General features: G+C 49.0%; 1 protein-coding gene across 1 annotated transcript in view; it reads right to left on the reverse strand.

The window, feature by feature from the left end:
* Inpp5a (inositol polyphosphate-5-phosphatase A) overlaps positions 1-22097 on the reverse strand; it is a 181229-nt gene that overhangs the window by 73102 nt on the left and 86030 nt on the right. Inside the window, exons 3-4 of the mRNA XM_032892357.1 lie at positions 21896-21996; positions 17494-17581 (exon numbers count right to left, since the gene is read on the reverse strand). Of these exons, the coding sequence (XP_032748248.1) occupies positions 17494-17581; positions 21896-21996 (189 nt within the window). The remainder of the gene's footprint in view (positions 1-17493; positions 17582-21895; positions 21997-22097) is intronic.

Here is a 22097-nt window from a genome sequence, read left to right on the forward strand (position 1 = left end):
CGGGCAATAGGGAGGCCTCCTAGCATCCCTGTGTACAGCAGCAGTAGGAGCCTCTGGTCCTCTACACTTCCAACACTGTGACCCAGCACCTGTGCACAGTCCCAGTGATGAGCCCCACTAACATCCGGGAAACGTTTGCAATGATGAGCCCTTCTAACGTCCCATGCACACTCCTGCCCACCTTGAGGGGAAGCATCAGCACTCTTTCAGTTCCCTGATTATACTTTAATTAAATCTCCAGCCCACAGTTTAAAACAAAGCCATTATGGATAGGGACCAAGAATTTCATCACTCCCTGGTGAGAATAAAAATCAATCACTTAAGTTTTTATGATGTAACCTAAGAAAAGTAGACCTTTCTGAGGTTAAAAGATTTGATGGGTTCTCATTTTAGCCGAAGAAATCTGTCTGATGCTTCTGTTTCTGAGACAGAAATGCCTTCTTCCTTCTTGTAGTCCCAACCTAGCAGCATCTAACAGTTATAGCAACAAGTCTGCCCAAGAAAACTTAAAAACTGGAATGTGGGGCAATGGGCTACCATCCATAGCACAGGCGTGACATCTCACGCTATCTGTCTAAACACAGGGGTGTGAGACTAAAGTCTGGGCTACCCTTAAAATGTCAACAGTAGTGCATGACACACCCTTCCCCCACCATTTCCCACACCTTGCTCTCACCCCTGGACTGCCTGCAAAGGCCTACAGATGTGGGAACATTCAAAAATCGGGAGTCGCTCCGCTGGATGCCAATTGGAAATAAGAAAAAATAACAAACACTGATGAAAAGTTGCACCTGAAGAATCTCCACTCTAACTTATGCTTAGTGTACTTAGCAAAAGGTCAGAGCTCCAGAATCTGCTGGATAAATAAACGCCAGCAAGGCGGATGAATCACTGGAGAACTGGCGCATGGCAGCGAATGAATAACCTGCAAATGCGTCCCAAACCCCATTATTTCCCCTTTTCCAGGAGCCCAAGATTCATGTCCTCGCATGCCGCCAGTTCATTACTAAGAACTATCATCCCTCTTCCGGCGCACGCCAGGCAGTGTGCACAGCCCCTTGAGGACCCTTTAATGTTTAATTCCCCATCATCCGCTCCGCTGAACAGCTTAATCTCTGCTTGTATGATCAATACTATATCAGTGTAAATTAAAATGACAATTTTAAAGTAATTAAGCCTGTTAATGCTCGATTCAAATGTCATTATTTGCACTGGGGATCGAGGAGAAATCACACCGTGTCTGAGGTGACAGGAAGACGCTTGAGCCTCCTCACCCTGCTGCATGGTGCCACTGGAGGCTTTAGCAAAGCGGATTAACTTCTGCCTCGCCCTGCCAGGGTGCCTATCCAATTTCTAAAGAGGATAACACAATTTGATGAATTTAATTCCAGCTACAAACTCAATTATTGTGATAATAGATGAAAACTGGGAGGAGACTCTAACAAGGCCTACGTTTTACAAATACACTTACCTCCACAATGGGATGCGGCAGCAATGGCCTGATTTGATTTGTCCCCTCTCTTTTGAAACCCCTTTAAATAATTATGATGGTTGGAAGGACAGCCAACATTTATTAAAGAGACTTGCTCCAACCCAAAGGGACTGCGGCTTAGGCAATCTGGGTCACATGCAAGCGCTTGCTGTCCCACGCTGTACAGCAGCATTTATGAGACAAGCTCTGTCTTATCATTACATTGCAGGACTCATAAAGAGATACATAAAACTCGTCAGCCATGGACCAGAATTGCCTGTCCAACCCTGCTGCTCAGTCCCAGCTCAGGAACCAGCAGCCAGGTATCTTCTTTCTGGGTAGACAATGGGGACATTAATACAAAGAAAATTAAGGGAAAAAAATCACCACTCTGCTCTGATTCTCAGGAGCCAAGTGCACAGTGGGAGTGGGATGCCCAGAGCTTCCCACACCAGCACTTTTCTGCCTGAGGGTTGGGGCTGCCTCAGGCACAGTGACCGTCAGTGGGTTTTATTCATTACATCAGCAATAAAAATTGACAACCAAACATTCATTTCAAGATGAAGAGCAAAGTGTAACAATTTCCGTTTGAGAGATGTCTATACACTGAATGGCCAATCTTTCAGACCTACTCAGAGAACTGCAGCCCCGATCTGCTATGGAGTTGGAGTGAAAGGATACATACTGAAACTATATAAATTTCAAACATGCTATAACAAGGGAGGCATACAGTTAGCTTTCACATGCCCCACATCAAATGACACTTCATTTTCTTGATCCTGCATATAAAACCTTGGGTTCCACAAGATCATGTCCCCCTCCAACAATCACTGGTAGAAATCAGTTTTAAGATAAGTAAAAATACAGACTATGTTCAGATGGGTCTCCTTTCCTGCTGCATATAACTACTTCCCAAAGTCCACAGGCAAGAACTAGAGAAAAAGTTACCCTCTGTCAGAACTTCTCATGCTGTGCAAACAGCCGAGTGGAAGCCAGACCTTCAGATATTTTGTTTTAAAAAAATGTAATATGGGACCAAGGGAAAAAGTTACACAGAAAATTCCTTCAAGTTTTACCACCGCTTTGCCGTGTGTAAAATGAGAAATGGCTAATGAGAAGCTCTGTGGGTATCAGCACTGATAACCTGAGTTTGATCCCTGGACCCAAAGGGTAGCAGGAGAGAACCAGCTCCTGAGAGTTGTCTTCTAAGCTCCTGTCACCTGCACAGTCACACAGTCACCTACACACAGAGAAAGACAGACAGACAGACAGACAGACAGACAGACACACGCGGATACTTTTAAAAATGAAAGAAAAAACTAAGATCCTCTCACAAAATGCAACAGATAAGAACATAGGAAGCTGGCTTTGTTTGGGAAGGGTATTTTCATAGCTGACAGGAATGGCTCCCTATGTCCCAGTAGCTTTATGGTGCACTGCAGTGACCCTGAGACATCTGGGATGATGCTCTCTGCTGATGATGGTGGCCTGGCATTCCTCTGTAGCCTGTATAAGAACAAGGAGCATCTACAAAGGTGGGGCCTGGCTATGGGAGGTTCCAAAGTGGGGCCCGTGCCAGACAGTTATGTTTACTCTTCAGGGGTTAGGGTACCCACCCAGCCACCCATTTACCACAGTTTCTCCCTTCAAGGAAACTGAGAAGTTCTCTCATGAACAAATGAAAATGTCCCTTGGCAGGACCAACTGGAGAGTGAGAACCTAGGCACAGATGCCATTACCCATGTCCTGGGTTATCCCTTTATATAAACAGGACTCTATCTAAAACTATAGAGCAACAAGTAGTTAGTCTAAGGGGCATGGATCTAAAACAGATGAGGACTAAGTATAAAGACCAAAGAACATAACCCTAACCACCCAGCGGAGGCACAGTGAGAGCCCACTCTTAACCACCACACCCCTGCAGACATCACACTGACCTACAGCCAAATGTGTACATACTTAGGGACTGGAGACTAACCAGAAACCAGACACTGCTCAGCAAGGCTGCCCCTGATCACCATCTATAGCTAAAGGGGCAGCAGGGTACAACTCTGCAAACATGATTAGAGCACACACCGATCAATCACTTGTGCCCACCCTGCAACTTGGTTGCCTGGCTCACAGACCCTCTCTGACTGGGACTGATTTTCAAGAAACATATTATACAGGTTGGTGCCAGGCCAGATTCCAGACACTGAGTTACAGAGAAGAACATGGTTGAGGACTTGATGAGAGTGCAAAGGCCTAGTCACTGAAGCCACATATACCTGGCATACATGCAGACACTCTGACCTGGGCCCACAGCAGGAGGCACAGCTATCGTCTAATGAAAACCTTTGAGGTACAGGAGAAAAGGCCCTACCTAGAGCATCCTTCACTGGAGTGCTAGAGGCCCTGCAAACTGGGCTCCTGGAGGACAAGGAGCCAGGATTCAGGCTCCTGCATCTGAGGTCAAATTTGCCCCTGCGATGTGAGATGGTTTAGTCCCTAGAAGCAGTGTGAAAACATCTCAGTATGACCAAGGCATACGCAAGGCAGAGGTTACACTGCTGCAAGTCCCAGGCAAAGAGTCTAGACAAGCAGGGCTAGGCTCACAGGGGACTCTAGTGAGACGTCACTTGAGGCTAAATAAATAGAATGAGCAGCTACACTGTGAGCACCAGGACTATTTTTTTATGTCTACTGCTTCAGTGATTTTCTGTCAAAAAATGCTAACAAGCATCAAAGTCCTTAAGAGCTTTACAATCTTTCAGTTTGTTCACCAATACATTTCCTGCAGTGTATTTGTTTCCTAGGCTCATGTGACATGGCCCTCGATCATGCCTGTCTACAGCCTGATGGATCTGCCGCCACCGAGCACCTGGCTCAGCTTCACCAAAGACCTGTTAGGGACTTCTCACCAGAGAGCCCAGCACAAAGATAGAGACATGGAAACGGTCAGGCTGGCCTGGATCAGCAGGCTGGGAGTGTGAAGCCTGCACCACCCCACCCCATACCACCCTTGTGTTCATGACAACACAGGCTCCCCATTCCCACTGCCCTTCTGCCCACAGAAACCAGGAGCCCAGACTCAGAGCTGACTGACACAGCTGCTACCTATGTGACCTATGGGATTAGGAGGGAAGGCCAGGGCAGATTAGAAGCCATGATTGTGAATACAGGCCCCTGCAGGCTTTGGGTAGAGCGACCAGAGAGACTGCTTACTGCAGTGGAGACATAGCGTCCATAGTTTTGGAAGTGGAGGACACCTGGGGGGGACAAGTAGGGCCATGGAGTCAGGTGTCACACTTAGCTGGGGAAGATGGGTGGTGCCACATAACTGACTAGGGGTCAGCAGGGCCCATGTGCCTCGCTGCCCTCAGATGAGGCTTCTCCCTGGTCCGCATGCTCTCACACAGAAGACAAGGAAGTACAGCGGTTTTCAAGCTGTGGGATGAGCTCCTCCTTTGTGAGAGGAGATCAAACAATTCTTTCACAGGGATTGCCTAAGACCATTGGAAAACAGATATTTACACTAGGATTCATAACAGGAGCAAGGCTAATGTTATGAATAGCAACAAAACTAGTTTTAGAGTCCAGGGTCACCAAGATGTGAGACTGTATTAAAGGGTCACATCATTAGGAAACTTGAGAACCACTCCTCTAGTACCAGGCCCAGGTTCAAGTGTGAGGCCTGAGGCTTTATTTTAGGTTTTATATCTTCTGTGACATATGGGTCCACCTATAATTGGAACCTGGCCCCAGAAGCAGTCCAGAGTCCAGATGTGAGAAGGTTTCCTCACTTGTAAATCAGACACCATCAGCACACTGCAGGGAAGGCACTTGGTACTGGAGGCCAGGGTATTGATTTGAAGGGACACTCAGGGCCAAGACACTGCCCTTGTGGCCAGCAGGTGAGCACCGTCTACTGTCACCTGCCATATCTGTGTCTTACTGACAAGTCTGTTCAGATCTCCCCCACTATGTTAAAAATCACGTCCTTTGCCCTACTTTTACTGATCACTAACAGTTATTTACATAAAGAATGTCAAGTGAAATTCTTAGTCAGATGTTTTGCAAATGTCTCATGGGCTGCGAGCTGCATCATTTGAAGATGACTGCCTTCCAAAACTTCCTGCTTGCCAGGTTCTGCATCACTTCTTCCTCAGGTTTGTAACCACATGGAAATTAATTTCTATAGTCTCTGGTGAAAGCCGGGCTTTACTCACAGCAAATGGTCAGCTAAGGGCCATTCTTCCTTTATGCAGATCATTCCCTTATGACTGAACAGCTTGGACATCTCTGTCAAAATCAAAGATGGTATGCTCCTGTACTCCCAGCCCTCAGAAGGTTGAGGCAAGAAGATCAGAAGCCTGAGCCCAGCCTAACCCAGTTGATTCCAGAGTTTCCTTTCTAGCCTGTGTCCTGGTTTTCTGGGTTTATGCTTGCACTCCATCGCCTTGCCCACTGCAGGTTTATAGGAAGTCTTGATCAGGCAAGATGGTCCCTCCAACTGTCCGTGTCAATGTTGTTGAGGCCACTGTAGGTTCTTTACACTTCCATAGTAAGTCCAGATTTTTGATTCCTACAAAAACTCTGTTCCAACACTGACTAGAGTCCCACTGAGGCATCATGCTGATCTTGGTGGAACAGATGCACCAATACCACTGAGCATTCCCGAGCCTGGACAGGCTCAGGTTTCACTGATTTGTATGAGCCGCATGGGAAGGTTCCAGATACAGGCCTTAGATGGCACTGACCTAAGACAGTCCTGAATAGTCCATACTTTGGTGCTAATATAAAGGCTAATGTTATCTAAATTTCAGCTTCCAAGAGAATCATTTACAAGTTGATAGCTTGCAAGCCACTAGACACAGGACAAGTTGTCAAAGACCTAAATAAAGCACTTCCATGTTAACATACCCAGTCCTGGTCGCTTGTGAGAGCACTGCACCCTGCTGGCTCACTGAAGGAACTGCGCTCTCATTTTCCAACACACTCCGTTCAAGAAGTTGATCCTACACCTCCAGTGGTTTATGTTTGTCTCTAGGTTGGATTCTCAAACCACAGCACAGAAGGTAAAAGTGTGTCCATAGGGGCATGGAGTGAGTTGGATGGAGGAACAGAGGGCACGTGGAAAAGGACCAAAGCACAGCTTCATTTATAGGGTTGGCCACACTCTGTCTGATTGCCACATGCCACTGGTCTTCACCCACCTAGGTCTGACCTTGCATCTCTATTTTGAAAGGTAGAAGACCAAAGTCAAGAAAAATAACAACGAATTGGGTTGGGTCACTATTGCTAGGCTACTCTGTGAATTTACTTCAATATTAATTTAAGGCTAGATCAGATAGGCCTTTAAATTAGTAACCACCAATCTGTCCACAGACGAATGACTCCCGTTTTCCCCCAAATCCCGCAGCAGTCCCCACTGACCACCTGGTCACACCCTACTTCCTCCTTTGATGCTCTAAGCATGGTAAAACTCTGACTTCTCTCCCTGCCAATCATGGTCAATGTTCTATGTGCCAGTGATGGAAGCCCCTTCCCGTGAAGCTTGATGCGGCTTCTGCTGCCTGAGTGACAGGTGCTTCCTATATGACCTCATGTGTGTTAGCTTAAGTGTCTGTTCCCTTACATGTAGTATATAACATGGTACATGTTATGCGTAGTTAGCTCTGGGGCCCAACTGAAATTGAAAGCACAGGCTTCCCCTGTGCTGTGCTCGGGGCGGATTACTACATTTCCTTGGCTCTACTTCTGCTAAGAACAGGCTAGCGTTCAGTAGCTGCAAGGACCCAGCTCAGGCAGTGCCGGCCACCAAGGGCTCCTTGGCAACTGCCAGAGTGTGAGCACTGCCTGCCTGGTATCTTCTAGTGTGGCCTGGCTCACCCATGTTTGCACAATGATGCCAACCTGGGATGTCAGCTACTGTACCCAGCAAAGTATACAAAATGACCCTGTAGGAACCCAGGTAGCTGTGGTGGAGTGACTGGCCAGTAGGACTGACAGATGTAGCTGGCCATAGCCAAGTGTTGGGGCTTCAAGGTCAGTGGAGACTTTGGTCCTTTAGCTGTGCTCCACACAACCCTTACTGAACTATCTGGCACAGAAAACCCCTTGTGGGGGGGGGTTCATTGGCCAGGTGAGCTGAGGGGACAACACATCACACTGATTTGTTCCTGTCCTTTGTAAGATATTTCTTCAGCAGCTCCGCATCCTAATGTATTCCCAGAGCTTTGGCCAATGTCTCAACCACACCCTCTATAGTCAACAACCCGGAACACAGGTCCTGAGGGCAGAAGCCATCCTGTGTGTCAGGCCAGCAGCAGGCTGAAGCAGGAATACACCCTGGTTTTCGAGGACTGACAATCTAGCTCTACCTCATCCTTAGGTGAGGGAAGCGGGGCCAAGATCTCGGCTAAGTCTGGCAGACACTAGTTGCTGAGAAGCAAACCCATGCCCCTGTCCTCTCTGTCCTACAAGGAGAGATGGGTGGTGGTGTCCTAGAATTCTTCTGTGTGGTCATTTGGTGAGCTTCCCGGTGGCACAGGGCATGTGCGCCTCCCTCTGAGACTTTTGTCTGACTGTTGCCAGAGATGAGTTGAGCACCACTACCCAGCAAAGAGCAGTCCCACAAGAAAATGCAACATTACCATCTAGTCATGGCGGTCTGGGACGCAAGTGCCACCTAGCAGTCACCACATTATCCCAGAGAAGCAACCATGTGTGTGCGAAGATGACTTGGGTTCTGGTCATCTTCTTTTCCAAACCTGGTATTAGTGAATTGGTAGTGTCTCCACAGTACCACACCTGGGGGAGGCTAACATCGGAATGCTGTTGGGGAGGTGTTGAGGACATACACCAACATCCTGCATGCCAGGCAGCCATTGCCACCTCTTCCTCAATCAATGTCATCTAAGCCAGGACGGAGTAAGTGTTCTTTCCTTAAGACCATGGCAAGTTGGGGCTGGAGAGATGGCTCAGAGGTTAAGAGCACCTGACTACTCTTCCAGAGGTCCTGAGTTCAATTCCCAGCAACCACATGGTGGCTCACAACCATCTATAAAGAGATCTGATGCCCTCTTCTGATGTGCCTGAGGACAGCTACAGTGTACTTATATATATAATAAATTAATAAATCTTTAAAAAAAAGACCATGGCAAGTAAGCAACATGGCTGGTCAGAGTTACCTCACCCTTGTGAGGGACCATAGGTTCAATCGAGGAGACCTAGTCCAAGCTGGTGGCCCCATCCCTCCTTCTAGTGCTGAGCCTTCTCAGAATGCTTGTGACATTCCCTCCCTGTCCCAAATCCATCAGCAGATATCCCATCCTCTTGTTTCTGACTACCTTGGGTCTGACTATGACAACGGAGAGGTGAGGATGGTCATGCCCATGGGCACTCACAGACACCTGTGGCTAAGCAGATGAAATCTTTGGCACGAGTGCCATGTTACTGCAGCTCTCTGACCCAAGCCCCCCTCTCAGAAAGTAGACAGCATGTGGGGAACATAGGCAACTGCTTCTCATGGCTGACAAGGAGTCCTATGTACGGGCCCACAGCTGAGTCTCCTAGTGACCACGGAGGCACATTCTGACCTGACTAACGCTCCTAAGGCACATTAGAGTCTCCTGACATGCATGGGAACATACCATGGTCTAATGACACCCAGAGAGGCAAATATGGGGTCCTCAACACCACAGGGGCAAATCTTGGGGTCTTTAACATTTGCAGAGGTACCTTGAAGCTGCCTGGTCCCCCAAAAGATGTGTCTGGATGTAGTGGGTACCCACAGGGGCATATCTGCATCTTTGTGATGCCCATAGGGCTTGCCCCATGCTCACCTGGGCACATCTAGATCTATCAGATGCCCACAAGGGCCTATCTGGATCTAAAGGATATTAACATAGGCACATCTAGGTCTATCTGATGCCTAATAAGTACATATGGGTCTTGCCAACAGCCGGGGGCGGTCCACATCTGAGTCTCCCTAATACCTGCAGAGGCATACTGGCACACTGAGCCTGCCCTGCATAAAGAACAAGAAGCATGAGAAACTGATGGCAGAGCAGAGAGTTACTGACTCTGCTGAAGAACAAGGTTACCTCCTCTCTGTGGGCAGCTCTCTAGTATCCAACAGCACAGCTTTGACAGGCAGGGCATCTCCTTCTGCATGTTAGAGAGTAGCACCTCTCACTCCTAAAGATAGCAGGATGAATCCCATGGTCATGTCCTCCACCCAGGAAAATCTGGTGAGGATGGGTCAACATAAGGCTCCCACTGTCCCCCCGTTTGGTGCCCAGCACCTGCCCCTCAGCTTTCTGCCAGGCCAGGTGGGGACATGGCTAGGTGGGTCTCAGTTGCCTTCTGAAAGGGAAACTTCTTAAGAGACTTATCTCAGTTTGTCTGTGAGCTCATGAAAACCAGTGTCAGCTACTTACAAATCCTGGAGTCCTTACAGGCACCACCCGTCCTGGAGACATGAGACTTAGCCCGTTCTAAACATATGTCCTGGGCTAGGCAGACTCCCTTCAGGGCCTGGGCTGTAGCTAGAAAAAGGCTCACATCTCCTCAGGATGCATGGAGCCTGCAACAAAATTAACCTCGTGGCAATTGTTTCCCCCACTTTGATAGCCCAATGTCAGCTCATCTGTTACAGGGAAATAAAAAAGTCAAGCCTAAATGTATAAAAAATTATGATGGAAGTCCTAAATAAAGCGTAGACTGCAAGCTCATTGAGTCAAAAATCAATCAATCAATGAGGGAGTGGGTTAGGAGCACCTCATAAGCCCCAAAGAAATCATTTGCCCAAACACTGGGATTTAACGGTGGAGGACCAAATTCCAACACTTTTAGGAAGTAAATAATGAAAAATCAATTCAGAGGAAAAACAGATCAAGAACCCTGACTGTGACGTGCCGACACATTTATTGCTGAATACCATTCCTCGGCTGACCCGAAAACTTCGGAAGGTGTTTATTTACTTTCAACACCTTCCAGGGATCAATATTTTTAATTTGGATCCGAGTTATTATTTTTCACATCACAGCAGCGGGGAGCGGCGTAAAGTGGCTCATATTTTAGTGCTAAAAAGATCGATACGACAGTTTCACCTTCACTGCAGCCCGGCTGCCTCGGCCGCACATCATCACATCCCGAAGGGCCATGGTACCGAGGCGGGAGGGCAGGTCATCACCCGACAGGGGTGCAGACAGCCATGATTTAACTGAGCACAGGGCGCCCAGTGCCCTCAGAAAACCAATCTTGTTCCTCTCACTTCATCAGGCCTCGGGTGAGGAGGAGGAGGGCAGGGCCCAGTGCAGAGGGCCACCAGTGGCCAAGATTAGTCCCTCATCATAAATGCATTTGCCTTTCCTCCTCTTCCTCAGATCAAAGAACATCAGCCAACTCCATTAATTTCCCACAAATTTCCCCCAACCTCTTATTTAGGAGAAATCAGGGAGGGACCACTCACAGAGTGGTGGGAAGGGGTCTTCTGGGAAGGGGCAGCCTCCACTCCTCAGTCTCACCCTCAGCACCAGGGCTTCTGCTGGGGCAGTCAGGCCATGTAGGGCAAGAGCCTACTGAATACACTCAGGGAATGGGGGCAAATGTGGATATCACAGCAGGCAGGATCACTGTGTGATAGCCCCTTGTCAGTCTTCAGCACCACACGCGTTCTCCCTAACCCTAATTTAACTATCACTACCCCACTTCACCCCACATTCTGCAAATATCCCAGAGCCCAGGAAAACCCAGGACACCCAGGAGAAAGCAGAGTCACGCGTCTTATGTCTAAGTGCTCTGGTTTATACCTCCAAGGAACACCCAACAGTGCCGCAGCTACACAGAGGAGAAAGCAAAAGGAGGACCCTGACCTTGTTTGAGGGCAGAAAAGGATCTACTGGCCCACATGTGAGCAGATCCAGATATCTAGGTGATCCTGACTGGCAGGTCTGAGGCCTTTTGCCAAGCAAGAGCCTTGCATAAGCAGACAGTAGGACTTTTGCATTGACAGAGCTGAAATGAACCTAAGAGATAGCCTTTGCTTACTGGAGCCACTCTTAGTCTGCTATTATCCCTGAATCAGATAGGTTACTGGAATCTCCAGTCTCTGGCCTGCGCAGGACCCATTCAACTATCATTACCCTACAGCCTGCATAGGCTGCTTATTAATAAGATTTCTAGGGGAACGGATGGGGCTGGAGTTCCCTTAAAGCACCCCAAACACTACTGGCATTATCCACCCAGACCACCACACCCATGCCTGCCACCAATAGCACAGCATGCAAGATTCTCTCTAGGCACCTGCACTTCAGAAGCACGTGCAGCCTCCAGGAATGTTCTACCTCCAGCTATGCGGCCTCCTTCTCTGGCCTGAGGCAGGGTATGGGCAAGCCCAGGTCGAGATGAAGGATGGGACTGAGAAACCTACAGATGTTGCCTCTTGTCAACTGCCTCAATGGCACAGCTCTATTCCTGCAAGGGAGCAGTCCCTCCTGTACCCTAGCCCTTTACTCCAGAAACAAGAGCTTTGCCAGGTCGTATAGCTCTCAAGGTTCCACCCAGTGCCCTCTCCTCTGGGTGCAGGCAGAAGCAAAACCAAGAAACCTGTTACCTTTCTAGTTTCCAAAAGGAATGCTATTAAATTAGCTCCGGCTTCAAGAGGCCACCCAGGGTTGGCTCTAAAGCCAAAAAGGACTGTAGCCCTAGACCTGGGCTTTGGATCCTTTATCAGGCACCAGAATTTTAGATATCAGGTCACCAGAATGGGATGAGGATGTAGCTGCCATGTCTGAAACCCACCACAGAGAACCCAGCCTCTGGCCTCCCAGAGCAGGTGAGCAGCCAGCAAAGCACTGAACAACTCCACGGTGAAATGCTTCCCTTCCGCAGCAAAACAAGACAGCAGTGGAATTATATGGAAATAAATTTTCAGTCTCTTCCTTACTTTGCCATTCTGAAGCAAGAGTACAAGGAAGCCGTTATCTCACGCACTCTTATTGATGCGCCAGCTTGTCTGGAGGTAAGCGATGTGTTTTCTATGCTCCTCCGAGTGGCTGGCTAAATCAGACACATGATTTCCATGCTGCTAGAGTGTCTGATCAATAGACACTAACGCAGACTTGGAAAACTTCACCCAGGTAGTTCCTCAGTGTCCAATCTGCATGGCTGGCTTACTGCAAAACTCAACTGTGCCACACTGTGATGCCAAGAGCCCTGGGGAGTAGCCTTCAAAGTCCATCTCCAACACTGGAGGCAAGAGGCCTGACAACCCAGGAAATAGTGCAGGTGCCAGGTGAGCTTGCTACCCCCCCTTCCCTTCCCCTCTCTTTATTCTGGATCCTCTGAACTCTGGGCACCACTCACACCAGTTCAAGGTCATCTTTCTATCCTCTAATCCACACAGCACAGAGCTTAGCTTCCAGTGAGGGCCTTTCTTCAAGGACCCTCTTCTTGGGTCTGTCTCATCTGGCAGGCCCAGGAGGGCTACCCTGAGAATAAGCAGCCCTGGTACCATCCAACAAAACCCCAACTGCACTGTGGCTCCAACTTTGAAAAGGTCAGGGGTTTTCTTCATTTTGTTAAAATCAATGTTCTTAAGATCATACAGCCTCATGTTACATGCCAAACTTTACACTGATTTTACCCATTACTCTTCTACCACCATGGAAGACTCACAGGGGCTATTCCCACCCAGCAACTCCCTCCCTCACAAAGTGTGGTAGAGTCCCTGCCCTCACTGAGCCGGTCTCTGGCAGTGAGGAGTAGCCCTGGCTAAGATACCACCAGTAAACAAACATGCACTCTAGAAGCCAGATGTCCCTCAGGAAGGGAAGCAAGAAGGAAGCAGACAGGCCAGTGTAAAGGTCAGGTAACAGGAAGTCACATGTAAGCTGACAGTAGGGCCTGGAGAGTGGCAATGATGGCCCAGTCCACAGAAGGATGCAGATGTCCCTTCAGGAGCACACCACGGGCAGCTGGCATTCTAGGGCCCAACAGCGATGATTCGGTCTCCAGGATAAGCTCCACGTGGCTATACCTCCATTCCTACCCCGGGTGCTGCCCCAGAGATACGTAAACAGGAATTGATTGAAAAGAGCTAATGAAGACTCTGGGCCCAGAGTAAGGAGGACAGCAGTGTGGTAGGCTGGGTGCCACTTGGGGAGCACATCTTTTGCTCTTCTGGTTCCTCTACAGCAGCTACAGAGCCTCACACAACCCACTCCAACAGAAGAGCTATGTGCTTCACTTACCTCACCAATGCTTACACTGGTGGCACCTTGACCAGGACACTAACACATGAAAAGCACAAACCATTCTCTGGATGCCACAGGCCTCAGAGCCATCTCTGCTGCAGTCTTCCACACACTGCACAGAGCCCAGGGCCTTCCTACCTGCATGTTTTACCCCATTGTTCTCAGTACTGGCCTGTAAGGGCAGCATGGAGAGAAATGTAGTCTCTGCCTCCCTGCAAATCCTCCTCAGGAAGTTCTTCTCTGCTACACTTTGACTTCTGGCCCTCCAGTCCCTATGTTTCCCTCAAGCCTCCCTGAGTTCGCCTCTTTGGATCCAGGCTCCTTGCAACTAAGCCGGGGACCCTCACACAGTTCCGGAAATTAAACACATCGACCAATAGCCTCAGATTCTCTTCTGCTCATGACTGCCACCCTCTCTCCAAGGTGCCACTGCCTTCTCCCATTCATCCAAAAGGGATGTGGGTGTTCTGCACTTCCTCCTAGCCCTCCAGTGGTCTGCCAGGAGACAAGTTCACTCAGTGACTCTAAACATGTGACAGGGAGGCAATCCTGGGAGAAAGGAGCAAACAACAACTAGCTAAGCCAAGCAAGGTAACCTCTCCTGGAGGCAAAGTCAGGATCCTGTAGTGCTCTAGGGCCTGGAATGCTCATCTTGCCCTCTCCTGTGATTCACAATTAACCATTCTGTTGGCCCAAGGCCTACATCCTCTGTTTAAGTAGAAACATTCTAACACAAGGAACAGGATGGGGACCCAGGTTTTCCAGTGGTAGCAACCTAACATGCCAGTCTGGCAGAATGTCTGAAGCCCCAGACTTCTAACAAGCAACTTTCAATGTAAAACTCACAAGGAGCTAGCCAGTGACAAAGCCAGGGGCCCAGCATTGAGGGGCCGTTCTCATGGTTTCTGTACAGCATAGACAGCAGACATCCATCTCACACTAATAGACAAACATGTTAGTCACAGTAAGCACACAGAACTTAATGTCCCCATTTCAGGACAAAAATCTTCCTAGGAACCATCCCTGCAGGAAGCATGTAGCTACATGTGCTGTACTGGCGCCACCTCCTGGCAGCAAAAAGCATCTGCAATTCTATTCTAAGCCCCTAGAGCATCACCAGCAACAGAAGCAGCAGATCTAAAGCTAGCAGTCTACCCCATCACCAGGAGCTCCCACCCCCACCCCAACAGCCACCCCCAAGTCATTTCACACAGCAGGTGCAGTTCATTCAGTTCAGCAGCTTGCTGGAAACAGGCCACTATTTTCTGATCCCCATTAATGCCCATGACAGCATTTATGTATAAGATAAATTCATCTCAATTTCCTTTTTCAATTAATGGCCTATTATTTGAACCAGACTCAGCTAAAAACACTCAGCTGATACCATCAATCTTACAAAGATTAAATTTCTCTGTCTGAAGCTACAGGGTACCAGGCTAGGCAGGAGGGTGGCTACCTAGCTGCCGGATGCTGCCAGCTACGCTCAGGACCTCAAGGGTGGAGGTCCTTCCTACCAGGACATCCTACGGCTCTCACTAAAGACCACAACACACTAAGAACCACAGTGAGGGGCTGTGAAGTGGATGGTGCTCAAAGACCCAGGACCACTGCAGTTACAATCTGGGATAAGTGACCTCTAGTCTGCTACCTACAATGACTCCAGACAGACATGGAGAGCCCTCGATCATCACCATTCAATCAGACATAAAGGCACTTCCTATCACACTGTGGTTGATAGAGAGGCTGGGTACCAGGACAGGAAAGCCAAGGCATAATCACTGCTTGATAAGCAAAGGAGAACAAAGCAAAGCAGATCTACCACAGGCCATGCTCTACCCTCAGACAGTGGCCATCTTCCTGTGTCAGTCCAGCTATGAAGGCTCTTGCAGTATCCAACCAGCCCTGTTTGTGCATGTGAGATTTATCCTCCCTTCCGCTGTACTTTTAGGTCCTGTGTCTATATATTTAAAGTGGAGTTATGAGGAAAGAACCTTCCTACAGATGATGCCTGTAGTGGAGCAAGGCCTTGATGGAGGAGAGACAGGAAAGATGCTGCTGCTGAGCCTCTGTAGCCCTGGTGCCCCGTGGTCTGATGGTGATGTACCTTGAGACTCTGTCTAGATTTGCTGCTGGAAATTCCATCACCACAATCAGATCTAAGAGTGTGTTCATTTTTTTGAAACTGTATACCCCTGGCCATTATTCCAAGCACCTCTGTTCCCTTTGCCCTCTGGAAGGCCCTAGGGACATGGTGCCAGGCCACATGACGTCATCTCAGAATGACCCTTTCCAGGCTGTTTTCATTTTAGCAGTTCCCACCGCTTTCCTTCAGTTTACCCCGTCCTTCTGCGGTGTCTGGTCTGATGTCTATCTTCACCGATACCTCCTGTCTTTTTCATCTGTGTAAGACTGACTTGAGAAGATAAACAGTTGGGTCTTGGCAGAGGAAACCCAGAGGGCTAAAGGGAGGAATCTTTTGCAAGAAGAAAAGAAATACAGAGCTGAGAGGAAGAAGCCAGTAGCAGAAGCAGCAAAGAGAAGAAGAGGGGGAAGTAGGAGGACTATATTCTGAGTGGGACAGAGCTAGAGGAAGGACACCTCTGAAGTGGGCAGGTGGGACGTGGGTTTGAAGAAAACGTCTTTGAGAGGATGGAACGCATCTGGCACAAGATGCTCCAAGCCCAGAAACTGAAGCCTTGACGGGGTTCTCTAGCCCAAGGACAACCCCAAAGCCAGTCTCAGTCTCAGTCTCCCCCCAACTCTCTCTCTCTCTTTCTCTCTCTCCTCTCCCTCTCTCTCTCCCCTCTTCTCTCTCTCTCTCTCCTCTTCTTCCTCCTCCTCCTCCCCCTCCTCGTCCTTCTTCTCTCTCTCTCTCTCTCTCTCTCTCTCTCTCTCTCTCTCTCTCTCTGATAGACAGACACAGAAGCACAGACACACACACGCGCGCGCGCACGCACACATGATACAGGACAGGAGCCATGCCCTGTTCTGCCCACCACGACACAAACCCTTGCTATATCTCTCCATATCCTGTGACAAAAGCCAAGTCAGGTAGCTGCACAAGGCAGAAGATGGGCTGACTGATGAGGATCACTGCTAGATCTCCCTCGTGGAAAAGAGGAGCAGAACCTATGAATGTGACAACATGTCAGAGGGCAGAGTGAAAGGCACCGGGGTGGAAAGGAGAGAAGCTGAGAGAACTCAATCCCTGAAGGTCTGGGCATTGCAGAGTGCAAGACGCTGTTCTGCAAACCAACAGCTACAAAAGCTTTCAGACATCTCTCGAGAGTTCCTGACCCTTCCCAGTGCCTCCTACCTCCTAAAGCAGCTATGACCCAGGACTCTTAGAGAAGAGGGACAGTTCCTATCAGGCTGGTGCAGGTTCTATTCTATACCACTGTAAGGCACACCTGTTCTTACAAAGTGATAGCCAAGCTCAGGAGCAGGGCCACTGAGAAGCCCACATTCCAGTTCATCTCTCATCTAAGCCACCCCAGAGACCAGGAATTCTCCACCTCGGTCATACATCTCAAGGCCAGCCTCCTTAACTGGCCATCCCCATCCCAGCTCTGCCCATGCTTTCTCTGTACCAGCAATGAGGATGCACTTGGGTGGGGGAGGACTCAAACTCCAACAGTCAACAGAACGTGAGAAGCTTTTCATTTAGGGCAGTCACACTGTGCTGTGACACAGCATGCATGCCATCTCGGTACTCTTTGGGAACAGCCATGATTCAGGTTCCCTTGGCCTGGGACTTGCCATAGCTTAAAAATGACTTACCGTGAAGTGCTCCTGGGACTTGTAGTTTTCATCCAGGTAGACACGAGCCCTGTTGTATTCTTTCATTGCATCACTGGACAGTAGTTCCCTGGGAGGGAAAGAGTGAGCACAGTAAGCAAAGGCCCAGATGCCATGCCTTCCCATAGGTGTGCTCCCTGCCAGGAGGCCACGGTTAAAACTGTTTCACACCAGGCCACACACCATGTGTAGGTGACTTCCACAGTCTGCTGCTCTTGCTGGCAGCCCTACAGTGTAGACAGTGACAGTGACTAGCATTTCCTTAAAGTGGACAGTAGCCTGTGCTTATCAGCCAACGCGGCAGAACCTCACTGCACCTACCACCACCCCTTTTGATGGTCAAAGCCCAGAGTTGACTTTATCCTTGTCTCTAGGTTGGCTAGAGAAGAAATACCACACATCTAGCCCAGAATGCGGGACAAAAGCCCATTCCTTCTCTGCTGCTGGTGAGAAGCAGGCACAGCATATGACCCAAAAGCACATGTTAGGGAAGGAGCCGGAGGAAGCCATAAGTCTAGGAAAGAGAGGCAGAAGACGAGCCTGGATGAGCTCCAGTGGACCCCTCCCCACAGGTCCTGTGCTGGCAGCCTTAGGTCGCAGCGTGTTCAGGTGTAAAAACAGAGACGGAGATGCCTGGGCACCAACCCTGAGCACTGAATCGAGGCCATGAGGTCATGAAGAGCGGGGAACAGAGATGACAGGGCACCAACCCTGAGCACCAGACATATCTGGTGTCAAACGACTGAAGTGGGACGATGGCTTGAACACAATACCCAAGACACACAAGGTAGAGGAAAGGAATTGACTCTTACAAGTTGCTGTTGGACCTCCACACACAAGACACTGGCACATGCCCTCTTCCAGACAAATGTGAGTAAAAAGCTACCTGACATGGGGAGAATCAACATCAGGACCATAGTTTTTTTTGTTTTTTTTTAAACAAGCTACCAACAGATCTGGGCCCAGAAAGGACAAAGTAGCCAAGCAACCAGAGCTTCCAGGGACTAAGCCACTACCTAAAGACTATACATGGACTGACCCTGGACTCCAACCTCATAGGTAGCAATGAATATCCTAGTAAGAGCACCAGTGGAAGGGGAAGCCCTGGGTCCTGCCAAGACTGAACCCCCAGTGAACTAGACTGTTGGCGGGGAGGGCGGCAATGGGGGGAGGGTGGGGAGGGGAACACCCATAAGGAAGGGGAGGGGGGAGGGGATGTTTGCCCGGAAACCGGGAAGGGAATAACACTCGGAAATGTATATAAGAAATACTCAAGTTAATAAAAAAAAAAAAAAAAAAAAGAAAGGACAAAGTAATAGGATTAGCAGAAAGATGTTAAAATGGTAAATATAAATATGACCTGAGCCCCAAAGGAAAATAGGAGCCTACAGAAGAAAGGAGTCTCTGGTGCTGACAGATGAGAATCAGGATCTCACAGGATGAACTGAGACTGGGCGTCCCTGCAAAGCAATGCAGTAGGGGATCCCACTCCACATGGACGGCAGAGCCTCTCTGGGCAACACTGAATCAGGGCAAGGGAGGAGGGGGCAGGGAGAAAAGCAGCCTCTGTGGATGGAGGGAACTAATATTCTCCAAACTCGGTCAAACCTATAGGTGCACAATTCAAATAAACAATATTAAAGTAGAGCACAGCAAACTGAGCTGCTACAAACAAGGTAGATGTGGATGAAAGCGAGCAGCCGGGAAAGCACATTATCCACAAGAAGATGAAGATGCACACAAGGGCTGGGCTCTGGTCGGAAACAATGAAACACAGAAGACAATGACGTGGTGTCCTTGAAGTAGTGAGGGAACTGACAAGCTCCCATTCATTCCCAACAAACGCAGCTTTCAAAAATGAGAACAACGAACTTGTTCAGACAAACAAAGGCTGAGAGAATCAACAGCAGCTGACTTGCACTGAAATACACAGTACAGAAAGCTCTTTGGCTAAGGAAAATGGTCCAGGTAGAGCTGAATCCAGCCGAAAGCAAAGAGCACCATAGGGAAAATCCACACGAGCGTACCTGACCGCCCCAGCCTTCTCAAAGACAGACGCTCTTCAAAGCCAGAGCAGCAAAGTTTACACTGCCATGCCCAGCCCACCTAGGGGGCAGTAGTAGTGGGACCTCCCTCCCGAGAGCCACTGGCCTGCAGGTGCCAGGGCTCAGTGCCCACAGCACCGGCACCTTCTCCTCTCAGATGCTCTGCTGCTCTAGCCCAAGACTCTCTCTCCTGTGTCAACTTGCAGTTCTTAGCATAAACAGTAATTTCTGTCAGGGATGTGTGCTGCAGATGTTTTTCAAAAGGTGGCTTAGTTCACTCTTTGTTCAGAATATCTTTCTGTAACAATATGGCTTTCTTTAACATGACAAATGTGTCAATCTTATCTTTCTAAGCTGCAACTTTTGCACATTCTGAAAGCAATCCTCCCTACCTCAAAGCTACAAAGATATTTTTCTGCATCTCCATCTCCAAATTTTACTTTAGTATAACTAGAATTCATTCTGAGGCAGGGGAGAGTGACCACCTGGTCCACTGTGATGCAGGGTCTTCATGAGGCACTTCTCAGCCTGCAGCACCAAGGCCATGCACCGAGGAAGACATTCCATACAGAGGGTCTCTGCCTGCCCTTGCTGTTCCGCTGCTTCAATGCGAGCTGGTGCTCTAGCCTCTACTCAGCAGAATGTGACTCAATGCTCCTCTGGATCGTTTCTGTGCTGTCCTTCTCCATGTGACCAGCTTTTGCTTATAGAATGTTGGGGAGAATGCTTTGTAACACTTTCATTAACATTGCCTTGAAGACTACTTGGGAGTATCTTACAGAGTTTTTTGACACCCGGTGAAGCTCCAAGACCTTGAGTGGTGGGAAGGCAGCACATGCTGCTTGGAAGAAACTCTGCTGTGAACAGGTTGTTTCCTCAATCTCTCTACACACAGGGATGTTTAGGATCTCAGCTGTCACCTGCAGGGGCATTTGAGCACTTAAGGAGCACTTCCTTCTTTTCTTGTCAAGCTCAGGACAGAAGCAAACAGGAATAAAGGGGCAAGAGAACACGGCAACACGGGCCAGTGAGATGGCCCAGTGGGTTACGGCATCTGTTGTACAAGCCTGGAAACCTCAGTTTGATCCTGGAGCCCACATAAAAGTGGGAAAATTTGGGGTTGGGGATTTAGCTCAGTGGTAGAGCGCTTGCCTAGGAAGCGCAAGGCCCTGGGTTCGATGCCCAGCTCTGAAAAAAAGAACCAAAAAAAAAAAAAAAGTGGGAAAATTTCCCCAAATGTTTTCCTCTGACCTCTACATGAACTCTGTGGCTTGTACACACACACACACACACACACACACACACACACACACACACACACACACACACACGCACACACGCACAAAGAATCAGCAACAGAACTGGGGATAGAAGGAACACCAGAGACCCATGGGGCGGGTAGTGCCTTCAGTGCACTCTAGGAACTGAGGCAAAGCCACTAACTCAGGCCCAGCTCTGTCTATGCCAAGCTGTTCCAATGGACAACAGGTCCCAGGAACACCCCGTGGATGTTTCCTCTGACACATTCCCTGTGGTCAAAGCTGTGGCCCAGATGACTTCTTTCCAAACCATACTCTAGGAACAACAAACGAGCCCAATGCAAGCCTGACTTTCTGCAATCCTTTCAGAGCTTTAGCCCATTTCTCATTGAAAACTACATCCAGGAGTCCCTAAATTCTGACTTTTCCTCTTCCTCCCTAGTCACCCTTCTGGTCATTGTTAGGATGCTTCTAGAAAAACAAACAAACAAACAAGGCAGAATGGATACAATAGGGTCTGAGGGCAAACAGGGGCTTCGGGATGGTTCTAAAAGGTACAGACGGGAAAGGGCCCTAGTTCCAGACCTAGAGCTACTCAAGGATAGGTACATGCTTGCTCCTTTGTGTCCATCCACAGAACCATCTTCAAGAGACCCCGCTCCCCTTCTGCCTGGGCTGAGGGCAGATGGTCCTGTCTTCTAAGGAGCCACAAAGCTCAGTTTGCATTGGTTCCACACATGTACACTGTCCCCTGAATGGCATGTCACCACACCCCCCCCCAGGCTTTGAAACTCAGAAGCTGCTGCAGAATTCAGTCCTGCGCATCATCCATTGTCCACTGCAGCAGGCTGGCTAGCATTTACCCACCCCCAGACTCTGATGGGGGTGGGGGGACCCCCAAGACCTGCCCCCTAGCCTAGCAGCACAGGCATTTACTCTTTGGAGGTAAGGAGCTGCCATATCACTAAACCACACCCACTCCCTCAGCATGATCCACAGGTGAGTTTCAAAGGGTGGAATTCAAGACCACACCCATCCAAAGACCTACCCCCCAGTCCACAGGCTCCAGCTGAGACTTACTTGACAAATTTGTCCACATGAGACATGGAGGCCTCGTAGTTTTTCCCTCCGAATTCTTGGCAGTGCAAGGCCATGAAGTGAGGCTTGTGTGTGTGCAGGACCTGGGAAGAAAGCACAGAGTTAGCGCACAAACCACGTCAGGGCAATGAAGCATGCGTCTCACCTCCACAGACAGCAGGGCGCAGGCCACACAGCTGTGTCC

Source organism: Rattus rattus, chromosome 2 (assembly GCF_011064425.1).
Source record: "Rattus rattus isolate New Zealand chromosome 2, Rrattus_CSIRO_v1, whole genome shotgun sequence".
Classification (NCBI taxonomy): Eukaryota; Metazoa; Chordata; class Mammalia; order Rodentia; family Muridae; genus Rattus; species Rattus rattus.